The sequence below is a fragment of the Mixophyes fleayi genome, chromosome 3 (genome assembly GCF_038048845.1).
Source record: "Mixophyes fleayi isolate aMixFle1 chromosome 3, aMixFle1.hap1, whole genome shotgun sequence".
NCBI lineage: Eukaryota > Metazoa > Chordata > Amphibia > Anura > Limnodynastidae > Mixophyes > Mixophyes fleayi.
Window position 1 is genome coordinate 252,048,258 of NC_134404.1, and position 21,511 is coordinate 252,069,768.

At 40.4% G+C, this 21,511-nt stretch overlaps 1 protein-coding gene across 1 annotated transcript in view; it reads left to right on the forward strand.

The window, feature by feature from the left end:
* CNKSR3 (CNKSR family member 3) overlaps positions 1-21,511 on the forward strand; it is a 136,570-nt gene that overhangs the window by 69,326 nt on the left and 45,733 nt on the right. Inside the window, exons 3-5 of the mRNA XM_075203403.1 lie at positions 4,961-5,163; positions 6,889-6,976; positions 14,424-14,465. Coding sequence (XP_075059504.1) covers positions 4,961-5,163; positions 6,889-6,976; positions 14,424-14,465 — 333 coding nt within the window. The remainder of the gene's footprint in view (positions 1-4,960; positions 5,164-6,888; positions 6,977-14,423; positions 14,466-21,511) is intronic.

Consider the following 21,511-nt stretch of genomic DNA (forward strand, 5'->3'; position numbering starts at 1 on the left):
TTCATGGGAACTTTTTACCCCAATGACTATACACAGGACATGCGGTCACCCACTAAGGTTAGAGGAGAGGAAATCTTACAACCAGCAAAGGAAGGAGTTCTTTACAGTAAGGGCAGTCAAGATATGGAATTTACTGCCAGGGAAGGTTGTGATGGCAGATTCAATAGATAGGTTTAAGAAAGGGTTAGACAATTTTTTTGCGGAAAAGTGTATCCAGGGATACGACCGATAATTAAAATGAAGGATAGTAGTGTATATAGGGTAAAAATAGAACTGCAATATTGGGTCTGGGGGGATTTTCACAACTGAAACAGATTGGCGGTTACTTACTCTGGATCAATTTCAAATATAAGTGAGGGATTGCAGAAGATCCAAAATAGGTTGAACTTGATGGACTGGTGTCTTTTTTTCAACCTCATCAACTATGTTACTATGTATGTTACGTACCTCTTACCTAAGCATTGTTGTAGACCAAGTACATCTCTTCTTGGCAACCCTTTTCCCAGATGGCAGTGGTCTCTTTCAGCAAGATTATGCGCCCAGTCACTCTGCAAAATTTGTTCTGGAATGGTTTGAGGAACATGACAAAGAGTTCAAGGTGTTGACTTGGCCTCCAAATTCCGCAGATCTCAATCCGATCAAGCATCTGTGAGATGTGCTGGAATAACAAGTCCGAGCCACAACTTACAGGACTTAAAGGATCTGCTGCTAAAGTCTTGGTGCCAGCTACCACAGTACACCATCAGAGGTCTTATGGAGTCCATGCCTTGTCTGGTCAGAGCTGTTATGGTGGCTTGAGGGGGGACCTACACAATATTGTACCAGTGGTTTTAGTGTTGTGGCAGATCAGTGTACCTATAAGTCCACTAAATATATGTTTTTTTTATTAAAATTGTATACAGTAGCGAGAGGCAAACTAGAACCTTCATTTGTCAGAACCCATTTAGGCACCACACAATGAGTGAGCAATTATGAATGTAGTTTGCAGTCTTTCGTATGCAGTATGGCGTTCATCAGAGCACCATACCTATAAATTAGGGTGTGCAGGAATTTTGTTTATTCACTGTGCCCCCTGTGATTCTGCATGTAAACAGAAGTGCTGTTTCATTGAAAGTGGAAGAGTTTTTATTGTAAAGAAAAGTTGGCCTCCAAGCTGTAATCTGGTATTGACTTTTTTGACTGGGTGACTAAACTAATAGATCAATGAGGGGCTGTAGATATAGCTTATCTAGACTTTAGTAAGGCTTTTGACACTGTCCCACATGGCAGACTGTTATATAAACTTGAAAGCTTGGGATTGGATTCAAAGATGGTGAAATGGATAAGATCTTAGTTGCAGGATAGAAAACAGAGAGTTATAGTAAATGGAGTACATTCACAGGAGGGAAAGGTTACCAGTGGAGTACCCAAAGGATCTGTACTTGGACCAGTGTTTTTTAATATCTTTATTGCAGACATTGCAAATGGTAATGAATGGAAAGTATGCCTTTTTGCAGATGACACAAAGATATGCAACAGGGTAGACACACCAGGAGGGTTAAAACAAATGATTGATGAATGGGATCTAGGAGTCCCTATTTTAGGTGACTTAAAACAAGTAAGCAATGCAACAAAGCAATGAGAAAGGCAAGTCAGATGCTTGTTGTATAGGGAGAAGAATCATTAGCAGAAAGAAAGAAGTAATAATGCCACTATATAGGACATTGGTACGGCCTCATCTAGAATACTGTGTTCAATTCTGGAGGCCATATCTCTAGAAGGATATAAATAAATTAGAAACTGTACAAAGAAGGGCAACTAAAATGGTGCATGGCCTACAGCACAAAACTTACCTGGAACGACTAAAAGGTCTTAATATGTAAAGTTTGGACCAGAGAAGGGAAAGGGGGGGCATGATAGAAACTTTCAAATATATCAAGGATTTGAACAAGGTACATGAGGGAAACATTCTTCAAAGGAAGAGAAGTACTAAAACATGAGGACATGCACTGAAACTGGAGGGAAGTAGGTTCAGAGGAAATTTGAGGAAAAACTATTTCACAGAAAGGGTAGTGGGTAAGTGGAATAGCTTCTCATCAGATGTGGTAGAGACAAATACAGTAGAGCAGTTTAAGCATGCTTGGGATAGACATAAGAATATCCTTATAAAGAATAAGGGATCAAATAAGGTTTATGGTTACCATAGGTTAATAAAACAATGGGCAGACTAAATGGGCCAAGCAGTTCTTATCTGCCATCAAATTCTATGTTTCTGTGTTTGATCAATAATAACAGGAAGTGTTTGATTGAAGTCATTGTGACAGTTAGTAAATTCAAGATTCAGATATTTCCTACAAAAATATTTTCCATTGAGTTTAATAAAGATACAGAAAGTTTTATATTGTTTTTAGTTAATTCGATTTTCTTTAACATTTTATTAAATAAGAATATTTTGATGTACACCTGTGGCCTCTTAGCATATACCCAGCGAATTGTGGGGCCCAGTAAAAATGAAACTGGTAGTATTCCCTCCTTCAAAAATGTCTGTGGCACTCCACATCAGTCATCCCAAAATCCTTCCACATCCCCCTTACTTGCTCCAAAATTCTAGCACATGGATGACAAAGAACTTTTTAGTATTCCATGTTTTTATATTTAGATAATTTACATGTACTATTTTTGGTGTGGGGACATTTTTTCCCTTTTAACTTCTTTTGTACTGAGGCATTATATCTGATTCTTGTATTCCTTGGCCATCTTACCTAAATTTTCCATTACCTCACAGAGTAACTCTAGGTGAGATAATCATGTGTTTTCACGGCAACCCCAATGCAAAAACAATAGAGTACATTTTAAATGGCCATAGTTATTGTTATCACGGTACTAAAGCAAAGCCCCAACATTAAACTAATAGCATTCATGTTTAATAATTAAACCTATTTACCCCCCAAAAAAACTGCCCCGACATTAAATAATTAGTATTCACATTTGATATATATAACTTCTCCAAACTCAACACAACATTCAATTAATATTCTCAAAACCACCCCAGCATTTAATAATCCCATCACTCCACTATAAATAAATAGGCAATATCAAGACCCCACTATTACATTTAATAGCCCCCACCATCAAATAAATTGTCAATACTAATAAATATCTCCCACCTCACAATTAAATAAATAGCCCAGCCTCTACCCTATTACAATAAGAGCCTTTCTCAGACTTGTTCTTTTCCCACCATTTTTCAACGTTCTATGTTCTGTATTAATCCCCTTTCTATGCTTCTCTTTCCCAGACTCCTCATTGTTTAATTTTTACTTAGTTCTCCCCTCCCTGCTCCTCCTTCTTAAGAAAGTTTAATATAACAGTGTACCTAGCAGTGGGTGGTTAAGGATGGTAGCATTGGCTAGGGACCCAGCCCAGAATTTACACTAGGTGCCATTGGCTAAATGCCACTCTTGTTTTTAAAAGATACAGCATCTAGAGAGCACTAACCATACAGATCCCCCTTTCCTTGTTGGCAACTCAGCAAACAATTTTAAGCAAATAACACTCCATACAAAAATATACTCCAAATGGTTCTTTCCCTTGCTTGGGTTTTTTTTGTAAAAAAAATAATATGAGGCAATATAAGCTATATGTGTGTATTGGATAATATCCTGTATGGATAATATCAGGATTAGGTAAGTGATTATAGGTTTGGCAGTTATGTAAAGATAATGTTTATAACTTATAATACAGTTTTCAGCTTTTCCAGGGTCATTTTTCATTCTTAGTGGGGCAGGGAGATACAAAGATTTATTATTTGAATCCCTAATTAGTGTTTTGTGGTTTATGTTTTACCAAGGTTTACATAAATAAAAGTATGGTTGTCATGGGTTGGAATTTTCGTGTCTTCCACCCCACCCCTTTTTTCCCATTGTCCCTTTTATATTGTCTGTAAACATTTTATTATGTGGTGAAAAATGAAAAGTATTAATCTCTTTCCAGCACCGTGTTGGAGAGGCAGACTCTTCTGTTTGCCTCTCTTGCTTCCCACTAATTCAGGTAGCATGGGAAAGACAGAACCTGGGAATTGGATTCATTGACATTATGCAGCCCTGAAGTGTTTCCAGTATTGCTATTATCAATAGAACAGACACAATTATTAAATATCTAAAGGACCGATTAACATATTGGTGGTGGGTCACAAGTAATAAAGAACAAACAAGAACATATTTTGTAAACCAAGGAAACCAGGTATACTTTCAAGACCCTCCCTAGTCTTTCTCTTAAATATTTTTTTTACACAATAAACTTTGTATGTTCTTTTTCTGTGATTTTTACCTGTGCATGTAGTTTAAACATAGGCAATACAGTAATATTGTCCAGCTATATCTATTTTCAAGTGTTGGGAAGTATGCATTTGGCTTTTTTTTTTTTTGTTATAGGGTGTCGTTGCAGAAACGCATCCAAATGCCAAATCGGGCATTTGGATATACATTTGTTGTCTTTTTCATTGCTCCTGCCTTGATTTTGCACCATAATGGTTTCATGTACACGAAGATGGGGGATTTGTAGGTGCAAACAGAATTCGGCTGGGCAGTGGGCGGATCAAGGTTTTCTATAGGTGTAACTAGCTTAGACCATGTTTATACTAGCTTTAACCCCATTCAAGACACAAACTGATTTATGCTGTGCATGCAAATTTGTGTTGGGTATAAAAATGGGCGCACATGACAAAAAAAGACATACATATTTACACTGGACTAGCATTTTTACACACCCTTTCTAGTGTCCTGTGTTACCAGAGCACATCTTGAGGTGTGTGTTCATGTAGAATTGAGGCAATTGTTTGGCCAGTGATATTCCATTTATTTTAAAGAATTGTTGTTGAGTATTAATGTGTTTTCCCCATGTAATGACTATGATTGCTCAGTTTTATTCCAGAAATTGCTGAAATGGGCAATATTAATTTCACCTAAACTCATATTTTCAGAATTATGGTCTGGAAACTGACAACATGAAAAACTTGGTGCTAAAACTCAGATCGGCTTCCCACAACCTTCAGAACTATATTGACAACAGAAGGAAAAATGCATCTTATGATGGGATTACTTCTCGCAAACCTCCCAATGAGTTCCTTACATCAGTTGTTGAACTTATAGGTTCAGCTAAAGCACTGTTAGCATGGCTGGACAGGTAAGTTACAATATTTCTGTCATTATCAGGGTTTGGAGAGATTGTCCTAAATGTTAAATCTCACAACATCAACATTTGATACATGCTATTTTTGACTGGAATATTTAACTAGTTATAGAAAATGTTTTAAGCAACCTTAGACAACACCTATGTATCCAGGTCATTGTAGTGTTTTCCCTTTTGAAAAGCAGCACTTTTGGAGTTTTTTTTTTTTTCAATCATTTGCTATGTAATTACAATGTTACTTATAAATAGCATTATGTTATGTTGGAAAATTCATAAATTAAATGTATGTGCATTGTATTGTAATGCATGAGATACTTAAATGCTGTCATTTAAAGTACATCAGCCATGATTTATAGGTTTTTCATTATGTTCTGTAAATTATTATGTGGCCATTTCTCTAAGTATCTCTTGATTTTACAGAATATGGAAATCAGGGTTAAAAAAATATCAATAAAATTGATGCTTCACTAGAGCTAAAATAAAAATTAAATAAGTTCAAAAAGTTCACAGTGCACACAGAGATAAATATAAATCTGTGTAGCACCTAATCCCAGGTGCATATAATATGGACAATGGGGGGGGGAATTCAATTGGCCGCGTTGCTGTAAAAAGTAACGCGGCCTGCGCACTATTAACGGTAATAGTGCACTTAAATACCGTTACCGATTTAACCCGTATTTTTGCTCACATTTCCCTGAGTTGCGAGCAGAAAGTCAGGTTAAATTTACCATAATAATGGCAATAGGTTTAATGCTGCACTGCTTCGGGGGGGATTGAATTGTCCCCTAAGAGTACTTGGCAATGTCTGTAATCGCACGATCCTTCTTTTAAAATAAAAATTAGTTTGAAAAAAATTGGATTTAAAGAGGTTCTCCATCTTCAACATTGGAGCTTCGCCATTGTTCCGTTGCAGTTAGCTGTAGCCATCTAGTGACACGTGTCTGATTACTTTCATGATCCCCACAACGGAGCACTTGAATTTTATTTAAAAAAAATCCTGGGATGATGGTATTAACAATTGTTTCAAGAGAATCAAAGCACTCTTATTTAAGGTAACGGTTGGGGTCACAGGGACCCACTTATCAGTGTTTTCTGATGGCACTAAATAGTTCTCAAAAGGCAGAGAATCCATTTAAATATTGTGTATTTTGTATAATCTCATTTTACTGGGAAATGTTATGATATTTAAAAAAGAAAAAAAAAATCTAACTTTGGATCCATGTTGTGAGTCCCATTTTATGTGTCCTTGTACAGTTCCTTCTATAGCTCATTATCTCTCTGATCTGTATTGTCCCACACAGTTACATTTATTAGGGTTTCTCATGCTAAAATATTATGTTCTCAAGTAAACAACTATGTTTTTCATGTACTTTCTCATAAGAATTTTAAAAAAGCTAAAAATTCCCCAAGTTATATTTCTCATGTCATTGAACAGAAACCCAATTTATACATCCTGTGGCATTTTGATAAAATACAGACTGCTATCCAGCTCAGAAATTTATTACTTGGCTTACTATATACAGTACATTCATTTCTTTGGTTCAATGTTAGCTCCTCAAACTTGTGAGAGAGGAAACTGTTATATTGCTTAACATGGGAGATGTTCTCTGGCCCTGTGACCCACATTCAAAATATATGGGCTTAGCTTGCCAACATGCACTGTTCAAAGAGTTTTAAGCAGTCTTTGTTCAAACTGGATTTTTTTTTGTGTGGTTACAGGACACCATTTACAGGGATCACTGACTTCTCTACAACAAAGAACAAAATCATTCAGCTTTGCCTGGATCTGACAACCACAGTTCAACAGGTCATAAGATCTCTTTAATATTTAAAATTAGTTTCTTTTTATCTCTCTTTCTCTGTATCCTTATTTCTCACTTTCTAATTCTAAAGCATATCTGTCTTAAGAAACTTGTGTAGGAAAACACTTTTTTCCGTAACATTCACATAAAACAAGTATAACAATACTTAAACATACAGCTCAGTAAGGTGTTTTATACATATGTTTTGATTGAGCACTCTGAAAACTGGAGAAGATTCTCTGAATCCCCTAGAGAATTGGCAATTCTGCAATGATGCTTACCTGCCTGCAAGTTCAGCAAATCACCAAATCAAATTCCAACCCCTTCAGTGAGTAGTTAGTTGCGCGATAACGCCATGCCCGGTCTTGTTTAAATGGTTTATTCTAGTTAGCCTACCTTTTTGTTTTTATACCTTCCATCCAAACATGAAAAGTAGGCAAGTATGTATAACATTAGCCAGTTGCAAGTATGACATTTTGCTCCTTAGCACGTGTAATTGGACACGGAGGATTTATTTATTATTATTATTATTATTATTATTATTATTATCCTTTATTTGTTAGGCGCCACAAGAGTTCCGCAGCGCCGTACACAGCACAAACAGTAGACTATACAGGGTGAGACATAACTGAACAGTAAACAATAAATACCAAAACTTCAGAGGCTCCAGGCAGGCTAATGCAGTACAGACGGAGCAGAAGAACAGGTATGGAGACAGGAGGGAAGAGGGATCTGCTCAAATGAGCTTACATCCTAAGCGAGGGTGAACAAACTCAAGCACAAGGGGAGCCAGTTGACGTGTAAGGGAGAGAATAGGGGCAGGTGGAACGAGTTAGGTGGAAGATTGGTAGGCTTTAAGGAACAGGTGGGTTTTGAGTGCCTGTTTGAAGGAGCTGAGATTGGGAAAGAGACGGATGGAGCGGGGGAGGTCGTTCCAGTGTAGGGGGGCTGCACGGGAGAAGTCCTGGATTCTGGAGTGGGATGAGGTGACCAGGGTGGAGGAGAGGCGACGGTCATTTGAGTTATGTAATTTCAGAAGTTACCAAACATCATCATAATCTTATATTGGTACAATATCTTTTAACACACCATTAAACTTGTTGCAAGACTAATATTTTGTGGTTTCTACGACAATAAATTGTGTCTTTGTAATTGTTTATCATCTGTATACAACTTTATAACTGCACACTCTGTGCCATTGTATAATGTAGCTCATACTTACCTACTTTTGACACCAGCCGTCCGGGAGGGGGTCCGTCGAGGGGGGCGTGGCCACGAGCGATGTGGTTTGCCCCGCCCCCATCATTTACAACAACGGGGAGATGCTGGATCCGGGATTTTTGCCTACTCTCTCGGGAGTCCGGGAAAAGTCCCAAAAATTTGGGAGTCTCCCGGACATTCCGGGAGAGTAGGCAACTATGATGTAGCTCATCTCACTGTTTTATATGTCTTAATAGATATTATATTGAATATATGTTTTCCCTATTTGTATCTATTTAAACAAAAGTATAAATGTAATCAGTATGGAATTCCAGTTCCATTCAGAATTCAAATAAACATCAATGTAGAGAATTGCTTATGCCTCAGGTGCAGTCTTATGACACGGCTAATAATAATGACCTGTTTGTGTAGTTGAAGTGTATCATTTACTTTTACAGTGTAAATCATTGGTGACTTGCCTAATACTGTAAATATAGCTTACGCAAGTAGCGCATGCGCAATGAGCTACGTTACTTGCGTAAGCTCTATTTACTGTATTAGGTGATTCCCCCACTAGCGTGGGAAAATCACATAATACAGTAGTTATAGCTTACGCAATGAACGTGCGTACCGGACCTCCTACCTAGTAGGTGGTGTTAGCGGCAAGCTGCAGAGTTTTTTTATTTTTCTTCAATCAAGATTACAGTGTCGTGGGATGTACAAATATGGGGCCCCCCTGGCCGAAGCAAAGAAGACTTCAATCAACGAGGGGCCCCTTCTGGGCGAAGTGATGAAGATATTATTCAAGCCATTTTGGAAGTATAATTATTAAGGGACTGGGGAAAGCACGGACCTTTGGAAGAAGAAAAAAGACATCTTTGGTGAGTATTTGGGGTGTTTTTATTTTTAATAAATAGATGTGGTTTAAATGAGGGTGGTTAGTGTATTTATTGTGGGTTTTTTATTTTTAATAAATAGATGTGGTGTTTACTAGGGTGCTGTTGTTTATTTAACATTTTTTTTTGTGGAACTACAGGTCCCAGCAAGCCAGGGATGTCAGGGCATGTTGGCACTTGTGGTTCTCCAAGTGCCAACATGCCCTGGCTGCCGTGGGTATGCTGGTGCTTGTAGTTATACAAGCAGCAGCATGGCCACACTGTTTTTGGCAACCTGGCTGGCCGGGACCTGTAGTTCCACAAAACAAAATGGCGTCTGTTTATTTTTTTCATTCTTTATCACCGTATTACCCTACTACCCACAGCCCAGGGGTGGTAGGAAGAGCCCTAGTGCTATCAGCACTGGGCTGGTTCTTTCTAGGGGGGGGCCCGCTCGTTTTTTTTGGGCGGACCCCACTCCCTAGGGAATCCAGCCCAGCGCTGAACAGTCTAGGGTTGGTTAGTCATTATGGCAGGGGGACCCCTGCTGTGTGTCCCACTGCTATAGTGCCGCCAACCCTGGCTGGTTTGCCTAGTGCTGGTAAAGTAAAAATCGGGGGGACCCCACGCAAAACTTTTCCCCGATTTTCACGGGACCAGCACTAGTCAGGCAGCACTAGGGTTAAGCAGGAATAGCGGGGGGACCTCACGCTTTTTTTTTTTTCAACTTTTATCTATTCTTTAACATTTCAACACTGCCAGGGCAGTGTAACAGTGATGTGTTTATACAACACGCTGCTATCAAGCAGCGTGTTGTATCTGGCGTGTTTTGAAGCAAACTCTCCTGAGTTTGCTAACTCGCAGCTTCATACATTGGAGACTTGTATAGCTGCAGAGGCAAACAGTCGGGAGTTTGATCTCTGGCGATTTTGCAAATAGCGATTTTGACAGAAGCACAACTCTGGCGATTTTGCATGAAATCTCAGCTTCATACATCGGCGAGTTTCAACTCTCCCGAGAAAATCGCTGGAGTTGCAAAATCGCACTTTGATACATTTACCCCCTGGAATCAATAGCTTCATTATTTAAAACATTTCATTATATGTGTCCATGTTCTTTTTTTGTAGTAAAATGTAAATACTTGGCCGATATGAATTACCCACCTTGGCATGCCATGTGTACAGTTGGTAAAATATATTTGGCACTTTATCAAAGGTACCATCTCCATATATGGTATATTTGTTCAATTCTAGCTTAAGATCTCTATCACCTAAAACCATAATTCTGTCTGGATAATCCACACCTGATTCGTGAAGAATCAATTTGCTATACTGTTTAATAATTCCTCCTAACAATTGCTCTTAAATATCTTTATCCTCACAATATTTGTATTATTTTCCAAGCATTAATGAGATGGAAACCTCTGGTACTTAAAAGCTCTTCATGCACAGGCCACGTTTCAATAGCAATAAATTAATATACTTAATTAATATATGTGGGTATTTTTCCGTGTGGGCATTTTTCTGGGTGAGCAATTTTCAGTGTGAGCATTTTTCTTGTAGGCATTTATGTCAGTGGGGTTTTAGCAATTTTCCTGTGGGATTTTTCATGTAAACTTTTATTCATAGAACTGAGGTGCTCAGCCTCCAACATCCTCCCACTTTCAGTTCCGCAATATAACCCCTCCGGGGTCATGGCGTTCTCAACATCCCCCCATTTTTTCAAGCCTGGATTGGTATACCTTGATATCACGTGGTGTAGCTGGGTGGCATAGTAATAATTAGAAAGAAGAGGTAGACCAAGTCCTCCTTCGTCGGATGGTTTTGCCAGGGTTGTACGCTTGAGTCTGGGCCTCTTGCCATCTCATTTAAATTTCCTATATGCTGTTTGTAGTGCCGCCAGAGCTGAGGGAGGAACCTGGACTGGTAAAGTCTGACACAAATACAGCAGCTGTAGTAGAATGTTCATCTTTACTGCATTTATCCGCCCGGTCCAAGAAATGTATAGGTATTGCCATTTGTTTAGGTGTCCACCAATACGGTCAATTAAGGAGAGTAATTAAATCGGTACAGGTCGGAATAATGTCTTATTATTGCCACACCTAGGTATCATATTACCTGGGGGCAACATTAAAATTTGAATGAATCCTCAAGGTATGACCTGCATTTGGTTGAAACAAACAATGCCATGGCGTCTGCCCGTGAGCCGACGCACTTACCAGTTCCCTGACCGCTGCTCCATCTTCCTCCAGCTGTCATTTTCATTGGCGTTTCTGCGCTTGCACAGAATTGCCAGTACTTTTAAAATCCTCCTTCCTCTGTCATTCGCTGATTAGCATGACAAGCCCTTTATTAGGCTCCCCCTCACTATACTCTGCGCTGGTTCTTTCAGTCATTTCTCTCAGTTAGTGCTCTGTGCTGGAAGTTGCTCCCTGTGCTCCTGCGATTCCTCTTCTACTGTGATACTGCATTTCCTGCGCTCCAGTGATCCTACGCTCCCTGTGCTTCTGTGAACTCATCATTTTACTCCTCAGTGTTGACGGCCGTAGATCACCTCTCATTCCACTCCTCAGTGGTGACGGACGCAGATCATCTCTCATTCCACTCCTCAGTGGTGACGGACGCAGATCATCTCTCATTCAACTCCTCAGTAGTAACGGCCGCAGATCACCTCAATCATTTCCACTCCTCAGTAGTAACAGCCGCAGATCATCTCATCATTCCATGCCACAGTGGTAACAGCCGCAGATCATCTCAATCATTTTCACTCCTCAGTGGTAATAACTGCAGTTCTTCACACTCAACTATATGCCTCCGTGGTAATGACCGTGGATCAGCCCACGCTCTCCTACTCCTCAGTGGTATCTCTGACCCAGATTACAGCATCCTGTATCTTTCCCTTTGGGGGCAACAATCTGTAATCCTTCGCTCTCTCTCTTTCACACGGTTCACTGGGGACTTCATACCTAGTTATCAAATTATGCTTTTTTGTCTGCATATTATTTATAATGTAGTTTCTGGACAAGTTAGCACACGTGAACCACAGCAGCTTTTGGGTGAGGCTTGGGGTAAGCGGGATAGAAGCTGTATTGTTTGTTCTGTGTTTCTGCAAAATTATAATCTGATATATTTGCCTTTATTGTTATGTTTTTGTTGAGCGTACCTTATATGCATGACTATCACTACATATGATAATATTGTCATGAGTTTAGCAACATTGAATAAAAGTTTGTAATATCAAGAAAATGTCAAATTTCAATACCAAAATAATGCTTCACATTATGCCTTTTCAATTTAAAAAAAATGCATTACTACTCTAGAACATTTGTTTTTAAATAATTTTGACCTTTTTGCAATTGTAGTATTTTATAAGTTAAGCATAATGTAAACATAAAAATTTGACGACAGATAAGAACTGCTTAGTCCCTCTAGGCTGCCCAGTTTTTAACCTATGGTGGTAACCTCAATCCCTGTTTGATCCTTTAATCTTTGTAAGGATATCCTTATGCCTATCCTAAGTATGTTGCTCTACTGTATTAACCTCAAACACCTCTGATGGGAGGCTATTCCACTCATCCACTACCCTTTCTGTGAAGTAGTTTTTCCTCAAATTTCCTCTTAACCTTCTTCCCTCTAGTTTCAGTGCATGTCCTCGTGTTCTAATATTTCTCTTCCTTTGAAAAATGTTTCCATCCTTTACCTTGTGAAAACCCTTGGTATATTAGAAAGTTTCTGTCATGTCCCACGTTCCCTTTTCTGCTCCAAACTATACATATTGTCACGTTATTTAGGAAACTGAAGGGTTGCTTGTTGATATTGGCAGTACTCAGCAGAAGCAGTAATCAACGAAGCAATGTGATGGAAGAGGTGTCAGGCAATCTGGGTCAGAACCACACAGGCAAGAGAGGTACCAAGGGAGTATCCACAGGCGTAGTCAGGCAATCCGAGGTTAGACACAGGAATCAGAATATCGCCAAAGCCAACAGGGACACCAGGAGCAGGTCAGGATAAAAGCTGAGGTGAAAACACAGGAATCAGTCAGAATGGCAAAAAGGAAGCGCTGGAGTAAGGGGAAGCAATACTCTGGCAACACCTACATTGTGGCAGAGCTGAGATTAAATAGAGGGAGGAGAGGACGTGATTACTGGCAGCAGTGACTTGGAATACCGCCGCCGGGACCAAGAGTAGGGCAACCAGACGCAAGGGCGTAACAGGAGGCTCTTACTCATACACAGGGACGGCGCCTGACACATACTAAGATCTTTTAGTCTTTCCAGGTAAGTTTTGTGCTATAGGCCATGCATCATTTTAGTTTCCCTACTTTTTGCAGTTTCTAATGTATTTATATCCTTCTGGTGATAAAGCCTCCAGAACTGAACACAGTTTTCTAAATGAGGCAGTACTATACAGTGGCATTATTACTTCTTTCTTTCTGCTACTGATTCCTCTCCCTATGCAACCAAGCATCTGAATTGCCTTTCTCTTTGCATCCCATAATGTAAAGCGTGTTGTTCATGGTTTAGTATTCTAGTTAGTGGTTTGATGCTAACAGGTGAGAGATGTTGACTTACCTTTAAATAAGCCCTTTTATAGAGAATAAATTCCTTTCTCCTATGTAAGAGAAAACACATTTGAAATTAAGAGGGTGGGCTGCTGATACTGAAGTGTATTTCAGAACAGAAAAGAACAATCCTAAATTTGAAGATGTCATCTGCAACGACTGCAGTAGAAATAAAAGCATACTTGCCAACTCTCCCGGGAATGTCCCAGAGGTTCCAGAATTTTGGGGAGCCCTCACGGAAGAGCATGTACCCCACTAGACCACGGCGGAAGCGGGGTTTAATGACATGATTTGGGTAATTAAGCCCCACCCCTCAGTGCAGGATTTTCCCTCTTGTACTTGCAACCTGACCTCCCCTCTGGGAGATCCTGGAGGGAAATATCTAGAAGTAGGCAATTATGAAGAAAATAGAAAATTTAAGGATATGTATTCAAAAATATTATCCTTGTTCAAGTTATTGGTGTTCATCTCATGATCTAGTCTTCTCTTAATCATTTGTCACATATTTTATGAGTATATGTATCATCTCTATAACATTCCCTTCCCAACTCTATTATAAATCTATATATCCCTTCCCTGAATTGTCCATTTAAACTTCTCTCTGTAACGAAAATTCTTTCTTGCTCTACCTTATACCATATAAATGGTGAAAAACTGTGTTTTCCACCATTTAAATAGTATATGAGTATCACCGTTTATTCCACATGTTGCATTTGTAAATAGTATAGGGAAACTTGAGCTAAAATTTAGCAATATCAGCATATTTAAATTTGTTGCTAATATTTTTGTAATAGCTATTTTATATTCTGCCTTACAGGAATCCACAGTTTCGGAAATGGAAGATTCAGTTATAAGTGTTGTAAGTATATATGGTTTTTATAAACAATGATATAATAAAAATGAGTTCTCAAGTCATAACCAGGGGCGGACTGGGAACTTAAAGTGGCCGTGGAAAAAATTATTGAAGTGGCCTCATGTGGGCGAGTCCAAATCAACTGTAGGGGGCTCCAACACAAAAGTAGGCGGGATTTAGAACTACTGAAATTCGGTTGTAGTAACACTTAGGAAAACAAAGATGTGATGACTTAAGACACAGTGTGTCATTTCTAAAGCAAAGCAGGGAAAAAGCTGTCAGTCCTGTGCTATAAAAATACATGAATCCTTTTACATTATCTGCGACTGGTTTATGTCTCTGTGCTCAAACTTCTTTAGTTGCCTACTAACATATCCTTCCAAAATTCCCTTCATAGAAACATATCTGATTTTGTTTAATAAGTTTAACTATTGCGAAACATGTTGGCAGAATCCTATTTGATCAGTCTGCCAGAGCAGCATGTGAGCACCGCACTGTTGCATCTTTCCCTGACATCATGAGCTGTAATCTACCAGTCAAATCTCTCTCTTTAATATATAAAATGTGTACTGTGTGTTTCAAAAAATGCATTAAAAATAATGTTTATAATAAATTGATATCCAGTGCAATCACCGGAAAGGTAAAATGCTTCAAGCATCTGCAAGAAAACACTTCTTTTGTAACAATTGTGTATGAGACCTAAATGTACTCAGTGAATGCTGGTGGTTTGATTTAATAACAGTGCAGGGAGGGTTGGCAGACAATGGCATAAGTGAAGGGGAGAGCTATTCCAAGGGTTTGCTGGTGATATGGTAATTGCAAAGGAGGCAGGATTAATTATATTGTCAGTGCAATGGGGGCTGGCCATATGTTCATCAAAGTGATCTGAGAATGGGACCAATGCAAGGTAGAAGGCAGGGAATGGAATCAAGGCGAGAACCACTAAAGTATTGCTAGAGCTAGAATAAGGCTCCGGGGGGACGGGGCACTTAAGACAGGGGTGTTATCATATATGACAAATAAACAGGCAAAACTGTGTACACTACTGTTAGGTACACACAGCTCTGCCTTCACGAGTAGTACAGTGTGAAGTGGGAAATACCTCCCAACTGTCCTTCCAGTCAGACAAAATCCTAAGCGAGACAGTCACCAAAATTCTGGACTGTCCAACCAGATTCAGGACAGTTGGCAGACTGTCCTGCTCTCTCCTGTTCTCACCTGTTCTTGTCACTTTCACCACCTTTGGCTGCTGGATCAGTTGCTGCTTGTCTGGATCCTGGAATGTTGGAGGCCCTATTTGGAAAAAAAAATTGGTACATGAAATTTAGAAAACTCCAACCAATTCTGGCATTTAATTAATAGCACCCACATTTAATAATTAGGCCTATTTCCCTCCCTCCAAACAGCCTCAGCAATAAATTAATAGCATTTACGTTTAATATAACCATTTTCCACAAACATCACGGCATTAAATAATTAATATTCACATTTAATAAATAGCTCTTCTCCCCAAACTCAGCCCTACATTCAATTAATAGCCCCAAACCATCCCAGCGTTAAATTAAAGGTCCCTTCACTCCATATTAATTTAATAGGCCCCAGTATTAAATGAAATTGCCCCACCAATAAATTAAATTACCCCACAAATAATAGCACCCATTAAATAATTAGCCCCAAATTATACTCCACCATTAAATTAATACCCTACCTCCCACCCATGAACTATTAAGACAGCCCTCCTCCCTTCCCTCATATCACACAATATATTAAGACCCTCCCATTTCACCCTTTAGCAGCCCCCACTCCTATCCTACATACCCTTTAGCAGCCCCCACTCCTATCCTACATACCCTTTAGCAGCCCCCACTCCTATCCTACACACCCTTTAGCAGCCCCCACTCCTATCCTACACACCCTTTAGCAGCCCCCACTCCTATTGTACACACCCTTTAGCAGCCCCCACTCCTAGCCTACACACCCTTTAGCAGCCCCCACTCCTATCCTACACGCACTTTAGTAGCCCCCCTCACACACTTTAGTAGCACTCCCCCCCCCCCCCCCACACACACACACTTTAGCAGAGACACACACACACTAGCAGAGACACACACACTAGCAGAGACACACACACTTTAGCAGAGACACACACTTTAGCAGAGACACAAACACTTTAGCAGACATACACTTACCTTGTTCCTTCTGCAGACTCCTCTCACTGCACACATGGGACGGTAGCTGTCATGTGACACGTCCCATGTGAACTGTGTAGGAGACTGCAGCCACAAAGGGAGGAGGGAGAGACCGATCGGCAGAGGGATCCGCGGCCACATTAAGGTGGGTGGATGGTCCCGGAGGAGGGGCCAGCCACCTAGTACCACACTACACATAATTTTTTAGTTTTTTAGTTTTTTAAAAAAAAATACTCTAAAAACACACAAGTTGGCCTTCTGAGGCCATCGGTCCTGCTGGGACTTTGCCCGGTAGGTTTCATGGTCAATCCGCCCCTGGTCAAAACTATACATACTAATTACAGGTAGTGGCCAAAAAGGGGACTCGCCAATAAAAAGCCACTTAATAATACATTGGACCAGCACTTCAGACTAGCATTGGTTGTATGTGCATTGAATCTACTAATGTCTGGAATTGTGCAGGAGGCATGTAGCACCATTCTTTTCTCAAAGGGCTGGTTGATTGTGGTGGAAAACACTGTCTCAGTGTTATATGCAAAAAATCTTGATTGGGTTCACATGGAATTGATTGAGAATGCCACGACTTATCAATAGCATTAGTGTAATGCTCATCAAACCATTATATGATTAGATGTGTTCTGTGCAGGGGCTGGCTGGCAGACTTTAGCCCGGGGGGCAAGCACACAACACTGGCCCCAAAGTAGCGGCCCAGCGACATCAGATTTTTAAAGCAAAGGGATTGTTTTTGCTTCACCATATATACTAATAGTAATTATTTGTTTTAGGATTAACCCCAAAAAATATTATGAGTGGTGGTACTGGGAAGAGCACTAGGGGCTAGATTTACTAAGCTGTGGGTTTGAAAAAGTGGGGATGTTGCCTATAGCAACCAATCAGATTCTAGCTTTCATTTATTTAGTGCATTCTACAAAATGAAAGCTAGAATCTGATTGGTTGCTATAGGCAACATCCCCACTTTTTCAAACCCGCAGTTTAGTAAATCTAGCCCTAGGTGTCAATCTGACACCCTTGCCCAGAGCTGGATTAAGGCTCTGGGGGGCCTGGTCACTTTAGATAGGGGCCCCAATGATGTAACATTTTATCATTTTAGACAAATTGTATACAATACACAGGCAATACTGATGTTAGGTGCACACAGTTCTGCCTTCAGGAGCAGTACAGTGTGAAGTGGAACATACCTTCCAACTGTCCAAGTCCTGACTAAGCGAGACTGTCACCCAAATTCGGGACTGTCCTTCCAGATTCAGGACAATTGGCAGACTGTCCTGCTCTCTCCTACCTGTTCTTGTCACTTTCAAAACTTGTGGCTGCTGGTGTCTTTAGATCAGTTGCTGCTTGTCTGGATCCTGGAATTTTGGATGCCCTATTTGGAAACAAAAATGGGTACATGAGATTTAGAAAACTCCAACTAGCCCCAGTGTTAAATCAGTAGCACACAAGTTTTAGAATTAGGCCTCCCTCCACCCCCAACATTAAAATATTAATATTCACATTTGCTAAATAGATCTATTTCCCTCCAACCATCCCTAACATTAAATTAATAGTATTCCCTATTAATAAATAATCGTTTATCCCTCCCTCCAAACAGCCGCAGCAATAAATTAAATAGAATTTACGTTTAATATAACCATTTTCCACAACTATCACCGGCATTAAATAATTCATATTTACAATTACAATTAATAGTCCTCCTCCCCAAAAACAGTCCCATATTCAATTAATAGCCCCAAACCACCTCACCTTAAATTAATAGGACCCAATATTAAATTAAATAGACCCACCAATAAATTAAATTGCTCCACCGTCACCCCACAAATAAAATAGCACTCATTAAATAATTAGCTCCCACCTGCACTCCACCATTAAATAGCCTATCTCCCACACTATATTAATACCCCCCCCTTCCCTCACATATATTAACATACTGCCCCCACACACACACTATAGTTATATACTGGCCCCCACACTCACACACTATATTTATATTTATATATTGCCATCCCCCCCACACTCACATACTATAGTTTATATACTGCCCACACACACTATAGTTTATATACTCCCCAGACACACACACTATATATACTGCCCACACACAATATATATATGTATATGTATATATATATATATATATATAAGTTAACCCGTGCATGATACTCATGCATTCTAGTCAAATCAAGCTACTTAAGGTGTTAAAAAGGTTCTTGTCATGCATTTGGGCCTAGCCCAGGCCTCCTCAGGGGAAGAGCGTCACTTCCCGACACAAGCGCCCTTTTTTAACGTGGTTTTGTCCACATGTCACCACCTCATCATTTTTTTCCATCACCTCATCCTTCATCTTCATCGCCACATCCTTCATCAAGCTACTTAAGGTGTTAAAAACTCTCCACTGTCACCCCCGACAACCACCAACCACTCCCAACTGTCACTTCTCCTTCAAGAAATATATAGGTCAGTGTATAACTCTGCCCAGCAGGTGGCGCTGCAGCTTGTTTTTTTTTTTTTCACACACGCCACTAGGCATTTATATAGTAGACACTGCCCACACACACACACACACACAATATATATACGCTGCCCACACACACACACACACACACACACACACTATATATATATATATATATATATATATATATATATATATATATATATATATATATATATATACTGCCCACACATACACACACACACACTATATATATACTGCCCACACACACACACACACAATATATATATACTGCCTACACACACACAATATAAGTATACTGCCCACACACACACACAATATATATATACTGCCCACACAAACACACTATATATATATATATATATATATATATATATATATATATATATATATATATATATATATACTGCCCACACACACACACACACACACTATATTTATATACTGCACTCATACACACACACACTATAGTTATATACTGGCCCCACACACACGCTATAGTTATACACTACACACACACAAAATCAACACCCCCACTTACCTTATTCCACCCACGCATCTGCGGCTCTTCACAGTTCACACATGGGACAGCACCTGTCAATGGTGCGCGTCCCATGTGGCAAGCCACACAGAGATGGGAGGAGGGGCCACGGCCAATGATGAAAGGTGGCTGGTCCCGGAGGAGGGGCCAGCTATTACATAATAGAGAGTTGGGCCTGAAGACAACATTCCCTTCAAGAAAGGGCCTGATTAAGAGTTCTGGCCGCCCTAAGTTAATACAACCATAGCACCCCCTACCCCCGCCCTCTTCAAAGGAAGATTCAGGAGTATTATCCAGCAAACAAATTTAGACAGATTATCTTACCCGTTCTTGCTGTTCTTTCTTACTTGTTCCTGCAGCTTTGTTGTCATTTAGCTGTCTTCTGGAAGGTTGGGGCTCTGTCTTAAAAAAAGTGCAAATATTACTAAACCATCAATGATCAGCATCTTCATGAACACCATACAATACAGAGATCATGCCCCCCCCCCCACACCAGCCATTTCATCACACCCCCAGTGGCTAATTCATGATGCCCCTGGCAATTTCATCACCCGCTTCTCAAGTTAATTCATCACCTACCCCACAGCCAATTCATCATCCACCTTAGCTCCCCCCACATACCTTCCACTTGCCAATTTATAACAATAGTGAAAAGGATGTATGCATAAATGTCTCTTAATCCCTAGTGGCCAATTCATGACCCTCTTCCTCCCAGCCATCAAATCACTGTGCCCCTTATCATACTGCCCCCTCACTACACTGTGCTCTTTATTATATTCTGCCCTCCTCCATTACACACTGTCCCCCTCCATCACACTCTGCTACTCAGCACAATGTCCCCATTGCGGCACACTCAGTCCCCCTCAATCATACTTTCCCCCTCTGCAGCACAGCACTGCCCCCCCTATGCATCACACCACTGCCCCCCCTCTACATCACACCAGTGACCCCCCCTCATCACACCACTGACCCCCTGTGCATCACACCACTGCCCCCCCCGCATCACACCTCTGACCCCCCCCCCCTGCATCACACCACTGACCCCCCTCTGCATTACACCCCCCCTCTGCATCACACCACTGCCTCCCCTGCATTACAGTGCCCGCCTCTGCATCACACCACTGACCCCCTCTGCATCACACCACTGACATCTCACCTCTGACCCCCCCTCTGCATCACACCACTGACCCCCCCCCCCTCTGCATCACAATCCCCGCCTTTGCAACACACCACTGCCCCCCTCTGCATTACACTACTCCCTTGAATCACAGTTCCCCCTGCAGCACACTGCCACTCTCCCCTGTACACCTTGCTTTCCTTACCTGAAACTTGTCTTCGGGCTGCTGCTCCTCTCTGCTGGGCTCCTCACTGACACTGTCAGTATGTGATGATGACATCACACCTAACAGCCAGTGAGAAGGGGGGAGGAGAAGAGAGGAGGGAGCGACACCATAGAGGAGGAACGACTCCGGATGTACATAATCGATAGTAAAGAAAAAAATCTTAAATGCTGCCGGTGCTGCGACCCCCAGTTCCCAGCGCCGCAGGCTGCAGCCTGATCAGCCTATTGGATGATCAGGCCCTGGTGCCAGGTAATTCTATTTTATATGGTTTTCTACCCAGTCGCCATACTTTTCTCCTTTATTCAGCATGCCAGCAATATGATATTCTTTTTAGTTGTTTAAAACTATTTTAAAAAAGTGGCTCTATTGTAACTTGAATCAAACAATTTTGGACATTTTGTAGTATTTAGCTCTTTTACATATGATAAACGGCAATAAAATTGCTCTCTTACTATTTGACAGTCTGTCTACAAACTTAAATATTGCTT